This window comes from Gamsiella multidivaricata, assembly GCF_025024155.1.
Source record: "Gamsiella multidivaricata strain RSA 2152 chromosome Unknown BC939scaffold_7, whole genome shotgun sequence".
NCBI lineage: Eukaryota > Fungi > Mortierellomycota > Mortierellomycetes > Mortierellales > Mortierellaceae > Gamsiella > Gamsiella multidivaricata.
This window is the reverse complement of record NW_026251715.1, coordinates 489,788-507,336: the sequence shown is the minus strand read 5'-3', so window position 1 is coordinate 507,336 and position 17,549 is coordinate 489,788. Positions and strand designations below refer to the sequence as shown.

Here is a 17,549-nt window from a genome sequence, read left to right as displayed (position 1 = left end):
CAGTGCTCGAAGAATCATCTCCTTGATCTCCCATGGTATGCCTGCAAGAGTCCCGCGTGGGCGTGGGCTGCTCACACCGCCGACCATGGATGAGATATCCGTTTCTTGGCAGCTGTTTGAGGCTGCCAGGGCCTTCTTCAGTTCGAGGTCCGAGTCCTGACCGAGTGGAGGTGTCGGCAGTCCCGACTGGGCGGGGATCACGGTGGGTGCAGGTGAGGAATCTAGATTCGTTCCAAGATTCAAGTTCTTGGTCGTCTGTTCCAATCCGTTCATGTCCTTCTGACTGACCGCGGAGTCATCGTCGCCCGGAGAAACTAAAGGCGAAGAGACTGTCAACGGAGAGCACGGCGATGACGAAAACGACAAAGACAGTGATGGCATCAGCCCAAACACGGTTTCGTCCTTCGCAAACATAATCACCCTGGCCGTGACCAGAATCTCAAAGCACAGCTTATGGAGCCGCGTGGACCGCTTAAGATTGTGTCGGACATAGGTCTTGAGGGTTGCCAGCGCCAAATTGAGCTGCTTGCGTTCTTGCTCTATATCCTCCTCGTTCATCGGCATGGCTGCTGCTGCGGCGGCTGCGTCCTGCATAAAGAGTCCCGGTGTTTGGGGCGGCTGTGGATGTGGTGGGTGATGAAGTTGTGTATGGAGCGATTGCGGTGTTGCCACCTGGAGCGGCTGAGCGATCGCGGCATGCGTCGGCGCCAGGACTTCGCCTACATGACTCTCGGTCGGCACCAAGAACTCGACCGGATTAATAGTTGCGAGCACCTCCGTCGTGTTCTCAAGCATCATCGACTGTTGTTGTTGCTGCTGCTGCTGCTGCTGCTGTAGCAGTTGCTGTTGCTGCAGCAGCAACTGTTGTTGTTGTTGTTGCTGAAGCCGCAATTGATGTTGCTGGTACTGGTATTCGGCCTCGCTCGCAAAATCTGGAAACAGCCCTCCACTATTTGAATCTCTAGAGACCACATGCGGATGCCCATCCATATCCAACCTCAGATCCAGCAATGACGTATTCGTCCGCATCGCCGAAATGAGCGCCTCCAACCCGGCCCGACTAAACGGTATATCATTCTCGCTCAAATCCAGTTCCTCCAGATAGCTGTTCAAACATAATCCCTGGCTCAGCGCCAAAATCCCCATATCCCCAATACAATTACATCCCAATCCGAGAACACGGAGCGACTTGTTCACGCTCAGCTTGATCGCCAGCTTCAATATCCCCGCATCCGTGAGCTGGCAATCATATAGGTTCAGGGATACGATCGGGCAGTGATGCGATTTGAGCGCCTCTGCCAAGTAAGGGATTCCCACATCCGTAACCTTGGCGCCTCGAAGATCTAGATGAGTGACCCTCGATTGTGGAAGGACGAGGATCTTGCAGATATCGACGCCTCCGGCAAACGAGAGCGGGTTCGCCTCCATGTTGATGTCCTTGAGCGTTCGTTCGTTCGACTCAAAGGCGGCCAGGATCGTGGAGGCGCCCCAGTCTGAGATTTTGTTGAAGGACAGATCCAGATGGGTTACACAGGTGCCGGTGATGATCTTGGCAATGGAGATGCAACCGACATCGTTGACGTCGTTATTGGAAAGGTTCAGTCGTCTGATATTGCACGCCTTGTCCTTCTGCAGTCTCACCAGAATCTAGTTCGGGACAAGACCAATCCAAGGGTTAATCACTGTAAAGATGATCTCGGATATAACTTTGCACATTGAAGCTACTACATACCTGCTGCAAAGAATGCACGGCTTTGGGTCCCAGATGATTTTCACTCAGATCCAGCTCGACCAATGATGTGTTCTTATACAATCCCGAGAGCTGAACGATTCCTTCAAAGCCTAACCGGTTGCTTCCCAAGTTGAGGTACTGGATCCTACAGGCCCTGTCCGCCATCAATCCTCCTACCGCCTGTGCTCCCCATGTGCCAAGGTTAGTGTCCCATAGGTTGAGATAGATTAGGCGCGAATAGTACCGACTGAAGAACAAGTCGTGGATTACGATGGGCGATACGACGTTCCCAGCCAGGTTCAGAGAGATGTCCGGCCCGCTATGATGGCTCAGTCGTCCTTGTAAGTTCTCCTCCTCCATGTCTGCGCTCTCCAAGAATTCGTGTTTAGATCCAGGAGGTGGCGAGAGTAACCCCAATGAGCTCGAATGTCCGTTAATCATATCTTGTGAGGTGGTCTCCTCGTCATCCTCCCCATTCTTGTGCTCGTGTTCGTGTTCGTGTCCATACTGCAGATGCAATGCGATGTCAGCATCCACTATATCATCTTGCTCTTTTTTTTCCATCATCGCATGAGCCCTACTGTTCGCAACCATGATCAACGCAGACGCAGACGCAGACGCAGACGCAGACGCAGACGCAGTCGTTGTTGTCGAAGATAAAGCACCGTTATAAATAAGACAGTTCGCATCATGGTCGAGATGCGACACAGAGCTGCATCGACAATGGTTGTGAATTTTTGTCGCCTGTTGGTCCACACCAACGAGATCCTCGTAAAGACTCCCGTTCAAAATCGTGAGGGCCTCGACGATGCTCACAGGCGAGACATGGTCGTCATAGAGGATATACTTGGTCTCACTCGGGGGCAAACACTCCTCGTCGTCCCCATCATCATTGACGTCCCCCAGTATCCCTTCCTCCTGCAGCAGGTCTTGCAGGTCTTGCAGATTGCGTCCGAGCGCACCCTGTGCCGAATTCAGGTTCAATCCCAGAGATAAAGATTGGGAAATAACAGTACTGCCGCCAGCTGCTGCTGCTGCGACGGCAGTCGATTCGAGGGAGAGCATCTGTAGTTGAAAGGATTCGGCCGTGACCTCTGGGGTGAGCGTGTGGGACGAATTCGCTGTTGTTCCTGAGGTCGAGGGCATGTCTGTGTAGAAAGGCGAAGAGGCGTGATCGTTGTACAGCGGGTCGGATGCGTGTGCGTGGTGGTGGTGAGAATGAAGCGAGGCCGCGAGCGCAGCCTCGACATGTGCCTCCTCCCTCTCAGCATCCTCGAGGTCTTCGAGGTAGCCCTGCAGTTGCATCTGAGTGTGGAGCAGAAGATCGTCCTTGTATTGCTCGACCTGGACATCTTGTAGCGTTGCGGTTGCAGCGTCTGATGCTGCTTCTAGTGTATCGGTGGTGGGTTGAGAGGAGGAGGAGGAGAAGGGCGAGGCGGCAGTATGGGCGCCAGGCCACAGCGGAGGGATGGAGGACAAGGTCAGGTTGGGTTTTGCTCCGGGGGTATTATCGCTGGAGGCGGCGGTGCTTGTCGCGCGTGAATGGCCAGGGGTCGACATTTGAGGGTCTGCGCAGGTGTTTTAATGTTTTAAAATAGAGGGGAAGAAGAAGGACGAGGGAAGAAGATGAGATGCCGGAGATAGAGAGATGCGGGTAGCGTAGACATCGATGTGTTCATATGGGGGAACAGGCATTTGAACAAAGGCATTGGACACCATTCTGAACAGGCAGATGGGCGGTGAAGTGTACCTGTGTGCTGCTTGCGGTTCTGCTTACCTGGAGACGGTGTCGAAGCCTTGTCTCCCTGCAGAGGAGGAGGGGCGGCGGGAGGAGCAGTAGCGGTGTCTATTCCTGGCGCTGGAGCTGATCCAAGAGCGGAGCAGGAGAGATGGTTCGTTGTGATGCCTGTAGAGTCCATCCTGGCGACATGCTCCATGGACTTTGCTGGGTGCGAATCGAGAGTGATGCTGAGACAAGGGACGAAGTGGCCAGGGTGAGATAGAGGGTTTGGTACAGGGTCCTGGGGGGAGAGAAATACGCTAAAAGAGCCAGGCGGCAGTGGGCGTAGGAAGGGGGAGTGTGCGAGAGAGAAGCGCGAATTATTATTTTTTTCCAGTTGCGCTCTCTGCTGGTACTCTGAGGGAGAAAAAGGACAACAGGCGTAACGAGGGACGTTGCATGGCCTGGGATAGATGGTAGTCTATGAAGAAAGCAGGGTTGGTGCTGCTGTGTCCGAACGGGAAGAAGGAGAAGGATAGGATAGGATAGGATAGAATGAGCCAGAAGAAAAACAAAAAGAGAAAAAGAAAAAAAGGTACAAGGTACATACATACCTTGCGATGTGTGTACAGAAGGGGTAGGATGAGGCAGGGGCAGGGCAGGGCAGGGCAGGAGTAGCAGCCTCGTGGGGTCGCATACATTGAACCCCCATCATGATCAGGATTCCCTCAGCACATCTCATCCAGATCAAACCAGGCCACTAATCAATGACCAATGACCAATGACCAATGACCCATGACTAATGACTAATGACCGAATAGAAAGAAAATGACCGAATATGTGCCAGTGAGCGAAAATGAACGAATAGCCCCTCGGGCAAATACAAAAAAAAAACCTTCGGCCCCTCCTCCCAATGGGGGAGGGAGGGGAGGAGGAGGAAGGGACGGACAGAGGGTTTCCCAGCATATAAACATCGTGTCCAACGATGCAGCAGATATGAAAGAGGTAAACAAACGGAGGAGAAGGGGGAGGGGCCTCCCAGCGCAGGTGGGATGGGATGGGGAAGGATGGGGATGAGGATGAGGAGAACAGGGGATGGGTGTGGGATGGAATGCATCCCTCTTTCTGCGAGGATGATGAAAGGGGGCGGTGCCGAGTGCAAGGTGCACAGTGATGAGCTGCGTGTGTGGGTGTGTGGGTGTGTGGGCGAGAGAGTGCTGTGCCAGACCGCGGGCCACGATTGGCCAGGGCTTCGTTGTTTCGCGCACCCTGTTCGCATTTGGAATGGTGCGCGAAGCTAAAGCGCGTCTTTATTTTTTTTGGGGGGGGGGGGAGATAAACAAGTCCTACTGTACTATGACGATATGGCACATATGCCCTGTCCTGTCATATAAACCGCGATAGACTACCACGGATCGTGGCATCGAGGCCGATTGATCGACAGTCCAGATCTGAGGAGGGGGCTCGGAGTACTCGAGGGAGAGTCAGTCACATGGTCTGGAGCTACCCTGGCTCCGGTTCTAGTGTACCCTCGAGATGCAGACAGGAAGGACGGAAGTTCAGCAGTAGCCCTCTAATCCGAAGTTTATGCGTGCCAAGGTCAATAGGGTTTGCCAAGAAGGAATGCAAGAAGTAAGAAAGCAAGAATGCAAGGAAGAAAGCAAGAAAGCAAGAAAGCAAGAGAGCAAGAGAGCAAGAAAGAGGAATGGAAGAAGTGGCCTGGGCTAGTGAGGATTTGGGGGTGATGGTTGCCTTTTGGGGAATCCATTTCGCCGAAGGACGGTGTGGGTGTGTGGACGAACGCGTATTTTTATATGTTTACATTATAATTTGTGAGTGAGTGAGTGAGTGAGTGAGTGTGTGGGTACGGCGTACATGTACATGTGCGATACGAGTGTTCCTTCGTCGTTATCAGATTTCGGACCTTATCTGATGCACATCCTTGGCATCACACAGCGCCCGTCTGCAGCAAAATGTCCACACACCTCCGCCGCATGTGTCCACCTGCAGCTGCACAAGGGAAAAACTATGGAGGGGGCATCCACATGCTGCTGCTGCTGCTGCTGCTACCTGTCGGCGCATCCAGTCAATCCCCCCGCTGCTACTGTGGGAAAATCAGACGCCTCAAAATGGAAGAGAGCAGAGCAGAGAAGGAATGACATCGTTTTGTCCATAAATGGCCAACCTGGCCTCTCTCTCTCTCTCGCCTTCTTCTTCTTCCTCTCCTCCACTCTCGGCTCCTTCCTTTACTCCTCCACTACTCCTCCCCACTCTTTTCTCTCCCTCTCTCCTTTGCCGCCCTCGGTATTCTCATTCACCCCCTAAAAGGTATTTATTTTTATTCTTTATTCTTTTTTTTTTTATTCTTTTTTTTTTTTTTTATTCATGGTGACACAACCGCCCCATCGTCCCCTCTAACCAACCACTTCCTCTCCCTCCTCCTCTTCTCATTCAACTCATTCAATACAAGTTAGCCATGATCATCACCGTCGCCATCGCCCTCAACCTCGTCAAGGGCCTCTTCCTCGACTCACCCCCCGTCATCGCCGCAACCCCCGCTCCCACCGCTCCTAGCCTCCAAAAGAACCAAGATGCTCAGAAAGACAACCAGGGTAACCAAGACAACCAGGACAGCCAGGACAAGGAAGACAAGAGAGATAAAAAGGACAAGAAGGACAAGAAAGACAAGAAGGACAAGAAGGACAAGAAGGACAAATCATCCCCACCTCAAGAAGACGAAGACGAATCCAACATTCCCTACATTTCCGTCTCTGATTGCCACGCTTGTCCGACTCCCTGTCCCGAACAGGACCACCCACACTACCCCTCCTACCTCAAGATCGATCACGAAACCCCACTCCTCCACTCCATGCGTCCCTACACCCGTCACGTCCTCATCTCCACTGGCAAAGATGACTGGACCTCCAGCATCGACGAGGACAAGGAATCTCTGGCGCCGTATCTGCAAAAGGCTATCGACGAAGGTCAGGAGCGTCTAAAGGCCGAGAACGGAGGAAAGGATTTACCAAGGATCGTGTTGACGAATTCTTCGAGAAGGAGTGAATCCTGGGAGGGGCCCGGTTGGCAGGTCATTATCTTGCCGGATCATATTGTCGTCAATAACGTTACCGAGGACCAATGTGACGATTTCTTCGAGGCCTTTCTCAAACCCGCCGTCGGAACCGTGGACGAGGGACATCATGAAGGACACGGACAACAGCACCCCCAGGACCTGTCTGTCGAAAAGGATTCGGATCAAGGGGTCGACCCTCAGAACGAGGGTTCAGCTCGCATGAACCGATCCACCTCAACCTCGACCTCGACCTCCGGAACCAAGACCACTACCACCACCACCACCACCACTACCACAGCAACAATCACCTCCTCTTCATCGTCGTCGTCCGGTAGTCACGACTTTCATCACTCCCACACAGATCAATCCCGCGAGGTTACTGCCGGCAAGACCACATTTATCGCGCACCGGTGGCAACCCAAGGCCGCCATCATGATCTGCTCCCACCGAAAGCGCGACAAGCGCTGTGGTGTCACCGCTCCGATCCTCAACAAGGAGTTCAAGCGGATCTTGCGGTCCAAGGATATCTTTGGCGATGGAGAGGGCGATGTTGAGATCTGGTTGGTCTCTCATATTGGAGGACACAAGTTTGCGGGCAACGTCATTGTTCACAAGAGCGAGGGCATGGCCGTCTGGTACGGTCGTGTGGAACCTTGTCATGCCGAGGCCATTGTTGAGAGGACGATCGAGAAGAGTGAAGTCATCCGGGAGTTGTACCGTGGAGCCATGGTCGGTAGCTTTAACCACTCGAAGAAGAAGATCGCCTGGTGAACGTACATCAGAATATGTGTACATGTATGTGTGTATGTGTGATTCTTCTTTCACACATTCATACAAGTAGAAGGAAGCATCCATCGAATTATTCACTGTCATACTTCATATCATCTCTTTCGCCAAATTAAACTAGTAGTTTGTATTTTAGTTTAAAAACAAACAACAAAGAACAAACAAAACAAATTACAACTCCAAGGCCTTGACGGCCATGTCCAAGGCCCCCTCTTTAGTCTTGTTTCCACCAATGAACCCACCCATATGGACAAAGACCGAATTTGGAATCCCACTTCGTTGACTCAATTCCTCATCTCTGTACCCTCTCCACTCCTGCGGCAACGCCTTTCGGCACTCGAAACTCTCTGGCGAGGGTGGCACACACTGAACCCGCCACTGTCCATTGTCGTCCGGGTACAACACATAGATCGCCTTTTCTGCCACACACAGTTCCTTCTCCAGGTTAAACAAATGTTCCTTCCAGGGGCAAGACTGCTCGAACACCAGAATCTTTCCTGAAGGGTGAATATCCATCCGCTGATCCAACGCCTTGACGACCAGATCGCGTGCGGGTAACCAGGACAGGCCCAAATAACGAACTGCGTCTATGAAATCCTGGCCGGTCATGCTGACGGCCTTCAGGAACTGAGCGTCAATATCGACATCCTTTTGGTTCCACCAGGGGTTGAGACCCGCAACGCGTTGAGGGAGAGCAGTGCCGACACGGTACTTGGGTTTGATGTCTGCGGGGTACTGCGAGATCCCGTTATCGCCGCCGTCGAGGGCTTCGACAAAGTTTTCGTAGACTTTGTTGTACAGCAATTCAACCTTGCTGTCGGATTCTTCAAGGTTAAGGATCGAAGCAATAATCTCCTTTCCAAAATGCCTAGCAGAAAAAAGGAATAAAAATAAATAGCATGGGATTGGGTTAGCGATAGACAAGAGAGAAAAAAATAAATAGCCCCCTATTTTTTTTTTTCGGTGCCTAGCCTCGAAAATCGCAAAAAAAAAAAAAAAAGAGGGAGGGGGAAGATTGATTAACGTTACTTGTAGACAAGACCGGCACTGCTGAGCTTGGTATCAAACTTTCCGCCAAAGACCTCGGTGAAGCCACGCTGGTGATGATCATAACGATGGGTCGCAGGATCGTACACACCCCCTACATCCACCACAATGTCGCATGTTGCCAACTTGGTCGAGTCGCGCGTGCGCACAAGGTCTATTTCAGACGAAATCGTTAGAGGTATTGTTCCAAAACAACAAAAAAAAAAGGCATGCGCTGTCTAACAGATAGATAGACAGACAGACAGACAGACAGACATACCTGCGTCTTTAAACTCCTTGGTCTGGCGGAGCATATGGACTGCAAGGGCCTCATCGCAGTGAAAGTGTCCGTTATGGGTGCCAATAATCTAAAACAAGCCGTAGTCGTTTATTTTTTAAAGAGTTGTCCTGCAAAAAATATTCACTGTAGCGTGTCCTCCTGCAGTTGTTCTGCATGTTCGCCTCTTCTGATTCCTTACTTTGGTCATGATGAAAGGGTAATGTCGAGAAGGAGCGAGATAAGAGCGTAAGGTAGATGGACGAAGTGAATGAAGAAGGGTCGTAAACATGCTAGGAAGTGAAGTGAAGCAGGCTCAAAGAAAGGAAAAAAATCCGAACATCCATATTTGAAAGCAGTCCTTTTGTTTACAAAGGGTATTGTTTCGCTGAACCTGATTCGATGGTCCGTGTGCTGTGCTGCCACGCTGCTAATCCTCAATTGTTCAGCAGAGCTAGTCCAAAACGATATGGGTGTCGAGTGGCATGGCATTGTATGGCACCGGCATCAACTTGCATTGTTTGTTCATTTTATTGCCATTTCTTCCCATTCTTCTTCCTATTTTTCTAGGAAGCAACGGATATTAGTTATCGATATAGCTGTGATGCGGTTCATTGATCCGTAGCTCCGCCGTCTGTGCCTCAGGCCCCATCGTCTCCTCCGCAGAGCGCTCTACCGTCAAATCGATTTCGCCTGCCTCTCCAGTCCGCAGCGCGTGATACTTCTCCTTCAACCCAACAACCCCGGTCTCCGTGCGGTAGCCCTCTGTCCTCGTCCCTGTCTCAACTGCTGCCATCACCAACCCGCCTTGTCCGTACGTCTCCATATCCTCGGGCACATCTGCCTTTGCTGATGGTCTATCATGCACCTTGCTCCTCTCCATCCGCGGACTTTTTTCTGGGGAGCTCAACATGCCATGCTCATGCCCATGCCCATATCCATGTCCATGATCACTCTCGCCGTTGACTGACTGGCCTTGTCGTTGATGCTGCGCTGGCTGGTGTGGATCCTCTAAAGTCGGAGAGGACATGACGAGATCAATCACTCCCTCTTGCTGTGAATGAGGCCCAAGTCGCTCCATATTATATTGTGAAGATGATACTGGCTGTTGTCCAATTACGCGATGGTCATCACGCGGGGACATCGAAACCGTCCGTGGTCGAGAGGACCCATGTCCATGTTGCTGTGCTGATGGTTGCTGATGATGATGATGGCTGTTGCTGTGGCGGTAATGTTGAGAAGAGTGGCTCGAGTGCTCCTGATAAGGATGTGAAGAGTGAGATTGAGAGGCATTGCCGTGGTGGTTCATACCCGAGTGGTGCTGAGAGACCCGATCAGGACCTATCCTGTCTGACATAACTGAACCATACGAGCCCTAAATGTTTGAAATATAAAAATAGAACAGACATCAGTACATTGCACCATTGAAGAAATGCGTGCCATGCTTACCATCCAATATCTTACATTGTCAGTCTGTGAATATTCATGCTGCCTGCGCGCCATCTCTTCCCCACGTCCTTCGTGATGATGATGCATCCTCTCACGATCTGCGTGCACATCATGCCTCGTGCCGTCTACGTGTCCATAGCTTATGCGCTCTCGCTCAGAACCATATCCTGCCTCTATTCCTTGAGACGATTCATGGCCGTATTCCTGTCCGCTACGTGGTGCACCAGATCCAGAGTGCATAGAAGACGATCCATATCCGCCGCCACGTCCGGAAGGTACCAAGGCAGACCCATCCTCGTTTCTGTAAACCGGTTTGCGAGGCTGGTAGTTGCTGCTTTCACGAGCGCCGCTCGTCAAGTGCGTTGCTGAAGAGTGTTGCTGCTGTACACTTCGTGGCTGGTACCCTGACGCGCCATACTCACGTTGCCGGTGACTTTCAGACCGTGCGCCTCCAGGCCCCGAAACTGACGGGGGCATGGAGGAATGGTGTTGGTCCTTAGATCGTGAACTCATAAACTGCTGCGGGACCTGGGATGTGTATGCTTGGTGCTGAGTATGGCTATGGTGACCACCCGAACGCGAGCTCACACCAGAGTGCTTGGATGCATGTCCAGACGGTCCGCCGCTAGCCTGGGCCCCTGACACGGCCACAGAACTAGTTGATGACGGGGGAACGCCTCGCGACAAAGTATTTGTGGACGGAGAAGACGAAGGGCCTGGACCTGCGTTGCCGCCAACCCAAGATCCATGGCGTCGTGAATTTGGTACGGTGCTCGAGGGCGGTGGGTTGCTTCGAGATGGCGGTGCCTCTCGGGAGATAAGGGCCTTGATGGTCGAGACATACTCCTGCTTCTTGGAATCCGAGATTGTGGGGTCCAATGTGATCGATCGACACCGCTCCTGCATAAACTGGACATTCCGCATCTCTGGGCACTTGAAGGGCATGTGGTATGGGACTTGGTTGCACACGATGCATGCACCAGGTGTGATGGTCGGTACAAAGGCCTTGCCGATCGACATGGCCCGGAGACTGTCTTGATAGGCTGCCCCACCGAGTCGCGCGGCCGCGGCTGAGAGACTCTTGGCCACCCTTCCCTTTGGTAGTTCTGCAGGCGTGATCTGCTTGTCGAGCAAGAATCGGTCCAGCGTTGCCAATGCCAATGCCTTGTAGTTGTCTGGATAGTTGCTGGTGGCAATTTGCTGTCTCCGCTCCAGTACTAGGGGTATATCTTGGCTCTCTGGACAACGGTCTCGGTGGCTCCGGTGACAGACGAGACACGGCTGGGGTTTTCGTCCTGCCTTCCTATTCGCTGCATCCATTGCTGACACACTTCTTCCGCCCGGCATATTACCGGGAATTGGCTGCATTGGATAAGGCGAACCAGGATTTAAGCGCCCCTTCTTGATTTTTCCTCCATGACCAAGAACAGTGCCATCGGGCCCAAAGATCACTGATCCCCGCCTACCGTCTTCGTCCATAAGTTCCATGTCGCCAGGCTGCATAGGAGACTGGTTCGGGTCTTGTGCTGCCATCTTGTTCTTCTTCAATCGCCTGCTCAGATCCAACTCACTCATGATGCTGTTCGGATCAACATCTTCGTCCGACTCAGCCGACTCGACGTCGGACCCTGCCATCTCCTGGTCAATATAGTCCTCCTCTTCCTTTGAGGGCACATCCTTTCCAGCCTTGCGTTTCTTGTTGGGCGGACTCTCGTTGTTATTGCCGTTCTCTGCGTAGGACAGGACCGTCTTCCTACGGGCTCCACGACCCAAAAGTTCCTCCTCTTGAGCATACGCCATGGCCAGTCGATCGCGCAGCAAGGTCGACCAGAATCCCTCCTCCTCGGTCTCGGGTGGAGCGTCGATCGGGATGTCCTCATCCACTAGACCCTTGGTGTCGGTCCAGACCTTTGCGAAGCCAAATCCGCTCACCTTAGTCTCACCATTGTCATTCTCGTCCCAGGTGTGCTCAATCTTGCTACGATCAAGTAGTGCCTCAAGAGCGGCGTCGTCGTACTTCAGGTCTTCGTTAGAAGTAGAGTCCTCCTCGAAAAGAGCTTTGGCACCAAACTTGAGAATACTCTCTACATCCACAGGGTCCAAATTATCGTCCTCCATTCGCTCCACGATCAGATGGTCCAAGATCATCTTCTTCTTGCCGATCTGCACGATTCGCTCCTCCGCCGAGTTTCGTGTCATGAATTTGAGGACCAAGACCTTGTTCTTTTGACCGATACGATGAGCGCGACTGAGGGCTTGCATATCGGCCTTAGGGTTAAAATCGACGTCATAAATGATAATGGTATCTGCGGTAGCGAGATTCACACCGACGCCTCCAGCGCGCGTCGACAGCAGGAACACAAAGACGTCCGATCCTGGAGCGTTGAACTTGTCGATCCTCGCTTGACGATCACTACTGCTTGTGCCTCCGTCTAACCGGACAAAGTTGTACCGCTCCCCATTGAGATAGTCTTCCAAGATATCCAATAACCGGGTCATTGTCGAAAAGATAAGCACACGATGGCCATTCTGCTTCAACTTTGGGAGCATGTTGTGGAGCAGCTCCAACTTGCCTCCTGCCTCGATCAGACTCTTGTGGACCAGCTCCGCCGTGTCGAGGTACCTTGGTTCTACGCCCTCAATCAAATACGGATGGTTCAAACATTTGCGAAGTTCCATTAAGATGTTGTGCAGCGACGCCTTTCGGGTGCTGGCAGTCCCGCCTCGGTTGGTGATCGACTGAAGTAGCTTGTGATTACGCGCCAGGATACCCTTGTAGATCTCCTTTTGTAGAGCAGACATGCCTACGGGCACGATAACCTCGCTCTAATGTAACATTATCCCAAAGCATAGTGTCAGTGTCGGTGCGATGTAAGATGGAGACCAATAGGCTACATTATATGGTTTTATATTAATATACCTTGGGGGGTAGATCTTTGAGCACTTCATCTTTTGTACGGCGCAAAAAGAATGGCTTCAGCAGCTATAATCCCAGATTAAACAAAGCAGCACTCGTTAGGTTCATCTGCTGATGAGTCATACGATCCGATCGCGATCCCGAGTAGTACTTCAAACGACTTACTCCATGCAGCTCTTCCACTGCGGCTTTGTCCAGGTTCTCGTACTTCTTCTCCAGTTCCGTCACATCAGAGAACTTTACTGGATCCAAAAAGTTCATCAGGCTGAACAGTTCGCGGATGTTGTTCTGCAATGGCGTTCCCGTCAGTAGGACCCTATTTTCGATGACCAGCTCGTTTAGCTTGACAAATAGCATACTGTTTTCGTTCTTCAGACGCTGACCCTCGTCCACCACAAGGCACTCCCACGAATTTCTCCGGAACATGGCACTGTCTACAGGGTTGACAATCATCTCGTATGTTGTTACGACTACATGACACTTGAGGTCCTGTGTTCCTCGGTGGAAGAGCTCGTAATCGCGAACAACCGAGCGAGAGTTCTGGGGACCATAGTACGCAACCACTCGCAGATCAGGGGCCCACTTCGCAAACTCGCGAACCCAATTTGTCAACGTCGAATTGGGAACGACGATCAAGCAAGGAAAGGCGCGCAGCTGGTGAAAGAGAGTTGACACAAACGCAACCATTTGAATGGTCTTGCCCAGACCCATCTCATCAGCCAGAATGCTGTTGACATTCTTCCAGTGGTTATATCGTAGCCAGCTAAGCATACGCAAACAAAAGACTTCGTCAGACCGAGAGCGTTCTTCGTACAAATTCATAGGCGATGCACAAACAAAGCAAGAACAAAAGTCCTTACTTGAGTCCATCCATCTGGTAGTCCTTCAAGGTACCGCCGCTCACGAAGGTAGGCTGTTCCTTCAACTCTTCGAATGAAGCCTGATTCGATGGTCTCGGCTGAGGTCCTGAGCGCCCCTTCTTGGCTCGTGCAGGGATCTGAATCTTTTGTGCCGCTAACCAGTCCTTGAATGCTTGTTTGAATGAAGGGTAGTCTGGACTGTCAGGCTCATCAGGATCATCCCAGGTGCCTAATTAAAAAAAGACTTGGATTAATATCCACGCACAGTATATTTCAGCGCAGGTCCTGTGCCTGTAATATGGAAACTTACATTGATCATAATCTAATGACTTCCATTTCACAAAAACAGTTTGGATGTGATCAAGAGCATCCATGTCGTCCTCCGTTCCATCGTAATCAACATCAAAGACGACATCCAAGACTTTGTCGACCTGCGTCCACTCTTGCGGTATTACGTCCGAGATCTCTGCTGGGCCCTGAGTCTTCCTCCAAAATGACTTGACCTTGACCGGCGACACAACCTGACAGACCCAGTAGTACGGCACCCATGTCACCCTCCGATACGACATAGCCTTCCACTTTACAAGAAGCTCCCGTGTAGTGTTCGGTGGTTGTGGGAACGTGCTGCCATCTTTTGTGCCTGTTTCAGCAGCAGTGCCTCCTTCCGACTTGGCTGAGTCGACTGGAGTCATCTCTGTATCGCCGTCCTGTGAATCCGAATCTGCTTTACGAAACGGGACATCCCTGAAAGCAAGAATGTGCTCCAGTTCTCGGTCCCACTCTAGACACTGGTGACACTTCCAGTCCTTCCTATAATGCTTGACGATCTGCGCTTTATCAACCCCCTTGTCCATGGTTGACAATGGCTTAAGACACCTGTCGTGAGCAGTATATGTGCATCGAAAGCATCGAAACAGGATCGAGTCGGCATCTAATGTCGGTTCTGCAGGCTTGGCCGCATCTGGCTGTGATTCTTCTGATGCAGTGCCCTTGTCAATCTCCATGTCGCTCGGTTTTTCACAACTGGTCCCTTCAGACATTCGATCAGACTCTTGTTTGGGAGAACTGGCGGTATCCGGCAGCGGTGTATCGCCGGTTGAGGAGACATCCGTGGCTGGAATTGGTGCTGGCTTAGCTGCCTCTGGTATCTTGGCCGCATCGGGTGTCTTGGCTGCAGTAGCCAAAGGTGTTCGTCCAACCCACTCGTGACACTCTAAACATTCGGCGCCCTTGCTCTTGATGCAGGCCTCGCATCGAAAACCAGTTCCGATGAGACTGTCCGTATACGTCTTTCTCAGGCACGCCCGATGATAGCCTGCTGAGCAGCATTCACAGAGCAAAAGTGACCCCAAAGGCTCGTCGTCCTCCTCATCGTCACTCTTCTTTTTTGTTTTCCTCTTCGTTACCTCGCCGCGCTGGCCGCATCGCGTACAAAAAGGGTGGTGTGCTTGAACAAAGCCGGACTCGGTCGATGTAGCGACAATTGTCTTTTTGGGCTTTGGTGCTGAAGGTGCCTTCCGCTCTCCCTTGGCTTTTAAGGGTGTTATTTCCTCTGAGGAATCGTCTGAGGACTCCAGAGAAGGCTGAGGCTTGACAGTTACCTGGGCTCTTCTGGGATAGCCGCGTGCAGAGAGATTTGTTGTGGGAGGCGTATCCTGATCCTGATCTTGGGCATCATCGCCGCTGGATGTCGCTTTCTTTGCTTTGCTAGCCACTTTCTTGGTATTTCGCGATCCAGAGTATTCACCACCGTCATCAGAGTCCTCACCCTCGTAGTATTGCACATTTGCTCTGGCTTTTGTCCTTGTGGGTCGAGCTGTTACTGAGGACCTCCGTTTAGATGCGTCGCTGTCGCCCTTGGCAGCAGATTTTCGTGTTGGCGGCGGTGACGGCGTATGCGACTTGACCTCCGATTTAGAAAATTGGCTGTGCTCGTATTCCTGAACGAGATCGTCCCATTTGCCGAGCGCTTCGACAGATTCCTAATAAGATAGCATAGCTCATGGTTAATGTTCGGACGTCAAATGGAGCGTGAGCTCGGTGCGGTGCGGTGAGGTCCAGATTACATCCAAGCGAAGCCATTAGCCCCTGATTTTCTCTCCTTGCAAGAAGAAAAATTGACGAGATCCCTTAGCCGAGTGCCCCTACAAGGCGAGTGAGACTACTGGGATAGTGGTATCTGGCGGATAGCAGCGTCCAGTATGTCCAGATGTCGCCAAGATGGGGCCCATAATCGAGGTAGGATCGCGCGGGCATTAGCAGTACTTTACACCAACGATGCGAGGAGCCCCAAGCATTTCGTCCCTTTCTTAGGACCCTTCCTCGCTCACCCCTTGATGTGCTCTTGCGTCATCAGACTGGCCTCCTCTCTATCGCGCGGAGCTCTCCGTCCATTCCCAACTGCACTCTTCTTCGTTGCCCTTTCTTATTAATCCCTTGCTTTCCACTCCTTTTTTTATGATTATTCAGTTAAGCCGATCCCCTTTTCCTATTTTTGCTCTTGCGCGGTGGCTGCATAATGCTCAGCATACATAGCGTACACGGTCCACCCGTTGGATATATCTGATCGTGGGGAAGATCACTGAAATGCGTAGGTGTAGATCCATCGTTGTTCTGCTGGAGCTGATTTTGTTCTTCCTCTGCAAACGCTGTATAGTGGCGTGTCGAAATGATATTCACCCAGGCTGAGACCGAAACCGTGAAGTTCAGTTGTCCAAGATATACAATACCGAGTAATGAAATAAATCCGTCTTACCTCTGAGGTGTCCCCGCTCGCCCATAAGACCGTGTACTTTACAGCGCCGCCGTCGTGGATGGTCTGATCCAGAATCTTTAGCACCTCTCCCCTTGATGGCGATGATTGGTCGTTGAGATTCGCCTCCGTGGCGTCGACCTGATCGCTCTGTTGCAATGGTAGATTGTGTTCCTGAGAATCGACATCCATAATAGACAAGCAAGGCTCTTAAGTGGTATATATGAAAAGGAGGGGCTCGGTTTGAAGAGTAAAAAACGCCTAGTGCGGATGGCGTCCGTGGAGGCGAGGTGTTTGTGCAGTCTATGTTGGTTCGTGTAGGCCGATGAGGAACAGGCACTCAAGGTTAGTTTCAACATTCTAACGTGAGTTTGAGGACTGAGGCGCGCGGGAGATATGAAAGGTATTTGCGCGTGTTTTTGTATGTGTGTACGTGCATTAGGAGACCTAACAGGAACCCCGCGACGCACGGTGCAATGTATGTAGAACAAAAAGAGAAAAGACAGAGACGCGCTTCGAAGTTTCGGTTTAAGGTTGGGAGTGAGGTGTGATTGCGATCTTTCGGGGGAGGTAATCGCTGGTGAGGTCAAGGATGGAGAGGATGAAGGGAATAGCAAAGTAGGGATCAGTCCAACCAAAGGAAGAGCAAGAAAATACGAAAAACGACGGGGCATGGCTCTATGCGCGTATTGCAGGCATTCAGTTGAAGGGGCGCTGCACCGTCCATTTTGCAGACTGCTCTCTCCCTTCTCCTCTTCTCCTGCGCTTCTGGGTAGCCATGGTGGCGTTATCTTCCTCAGAGAGATCCAACTGGGGCCCATGGAAGCAAAAAAGACCATGATCGCCGGTCCTTTCGATCTGGTGGAGAGTGTTACCCCCAGCGTCAGTGTTAATGCCGGTACCAGCGCTGGGTATCAGTATCAGCCCAGTCCAGTCTCAGCGAGGGACCATTTCCCC

At 51.7% G+C, this 17,549-nt stretch overlaps 4 protein-coding genes across 4 annotated transcripts; 1 reads left to right on the top strand and 3 right to left on the bottom strand.

Annotated features, from left to right (window-relative positions):
* Nucleotides 1–443: 443 nt before the first annotated feature.
* On the bottom strand, nucleotides 444–4,349 carry BC939DRAFT_284138 (uncharacterized protein). The gene is made up of 6 exons (XM_051551231.1): nucleotides 4,067–4,349; nucleotides 3,510–3,772; nucleotides 2,003–3,120; nucleotides 1,733–1,912; nucleotides 863–1,647; nucleotides 444–801 (listed from the first exon to the last, which is right to left on the bottom strand). Exons 1-6 carry the CDS (start codon nucleotides 4,192–4,194, stop codon nucleotides 795–797), a joined length of 2,481 nt encoding a protein of 826 aa, XP_051416283.1. The 5' UTR covers nucleotides 4,195–4,349; the 3' UTR covers nucleotides 444–794.
* A 1,149-nt stretch (nucleotides 4,350–5,498) lies between these two features.
* Nucleotides 5,499–7,389, top strand: BC939DRAFT_284039 (Sucrase/ferredoxin-like-domain-containing protein). The gene is made up of 2 exons (XM_051551228.1): nucleotides 5,499–5,780; nucleotides 5,927–7,389. The coding sequence occupies exon 2, from the start codon at nucleotides 5,929–5,931 to the stop codon at nucleotides 7,294–7,296; it is 1,368 nt and encodes a 455-aa protein (XP_051416282.1). The 5' UTR covers nucleotides 5,499–5,780; nucleotides 5,927–5,928; the 3' UTR covers nucleotides 7,297–7,389.
* Nucleotides 7,390–7,482: 93 nt separating this feature from the next.
* Nucleotides 7,483–8,825, bottom strand: BC939DRAFT_499615 (metal-dependent protein hydrolase; the record flags this gene model as incomplete). Its single annotated transcript, XM_051559961.1, has 4 exons — nucleotides 7,483–8,179; nucleotides 8,341–8,512; nucleotides 8,618–8,705; nucleotides 8,817–8,825. The coding sequence occupies 4 exons, from the start codon at nucleotides 8,823–8,825 to the stop codon at nucleotides 7,483–7,485; spliced, it is 966 nt and encodes a 321-aa protein (XP_051416281.1).
* A 226-nt stretch (nucleotides 8,826–9,051) lies between these two features.
* On the bottom strand, nucleotides 9,052–16,952 carry BC939DRAFT_284053 (uncharacterized protein). Its single transcript, XM_051551229.1, has 7 exons — nucleotides 16,596–16,952; nucleotides 14,151–15,822; nucleotides 13,841–14,069; nucleotides 13,146–13,743; nucleotides 12,984–13,046; nucleotides 10,079–12,889; nucleotides 9,052–9,989 (listed from the first exon to the last, which is right to left on the bottom strand). The coding sequence occupies exons 1-7, from the start codon at nucleotides 16,782–16,784 to the stop codon at nucleotides 9,198–9,200; spliced, it is 6,354 nt and encodes a 2,117-aa protein (XP_051416280.1). The 5' UTR covers nucleotides 16,785–16,952; the 3' UTR covers nucleotides 9,052–9,197.
* Nucleotides 16,953–17,549: the final 597 nt, after the last annotated feature.

What these genes read in the sequence shown, in the direction of transcription:
- BC939DRAFT_284138 (XM_051551231.1), bottom strand. Translation starts at nt 4,194, where the DNA reads ATGAGATGTGCTGAGGGAATCCTGATCATGATGGGGGTTCAATGTATG. An exon ending in GGAACGTCGTATCGCCCATC is followed by an intron (nt 1,913 to 2,002) that starts GTAATCCACGAC and finishes TGGGGAGCACAG; the next exon opens with GCGGTAGGAGGATTGATGGC. An exon ending in CCGTGCATTCTTTGCAGCAG is followed by an intron (nt 1,648 to 1,732) that starts GTATGTAGTAGC and finishes GTCCCGAACTAG; the next exon opens with ATTCTGGTGAGACTGCAGAA.
- BC939DRAFT_284039 (XM_051551228.1), top strand. Translation starts at nt 5,929, where the DNA reads ATGATCATCACCGTCGCCATCGCCCTCAACCTCGTCAAGGGCCTCTTC.
- BC939DRAFT_284053 (XM_051551229.1), bottom strand. Translation starts at nt 16,784, where the DNA reads ATGGATGTCGATTCTCAGGAACACAATCTACCATTGCAACAGAGCGAT. An exon ending in GTCATTAGATTATGATCAAT is followed by an intron (nt 14,070 to 14,150) that starts GTAAGTTTCCAT and finishes TTTTTTAATTAG; the next exon opens with GCACCTGGGATGATCCTGAT. An exon ending in TCAAAGATCTACCCCCCAAG is followed by an intron (nt 12,890 to 12,983) that starts GTATATTAATAT and finishes ATGTTACATTAG; the next exon opens with AGCGAGGTTATCGTGCCCGT.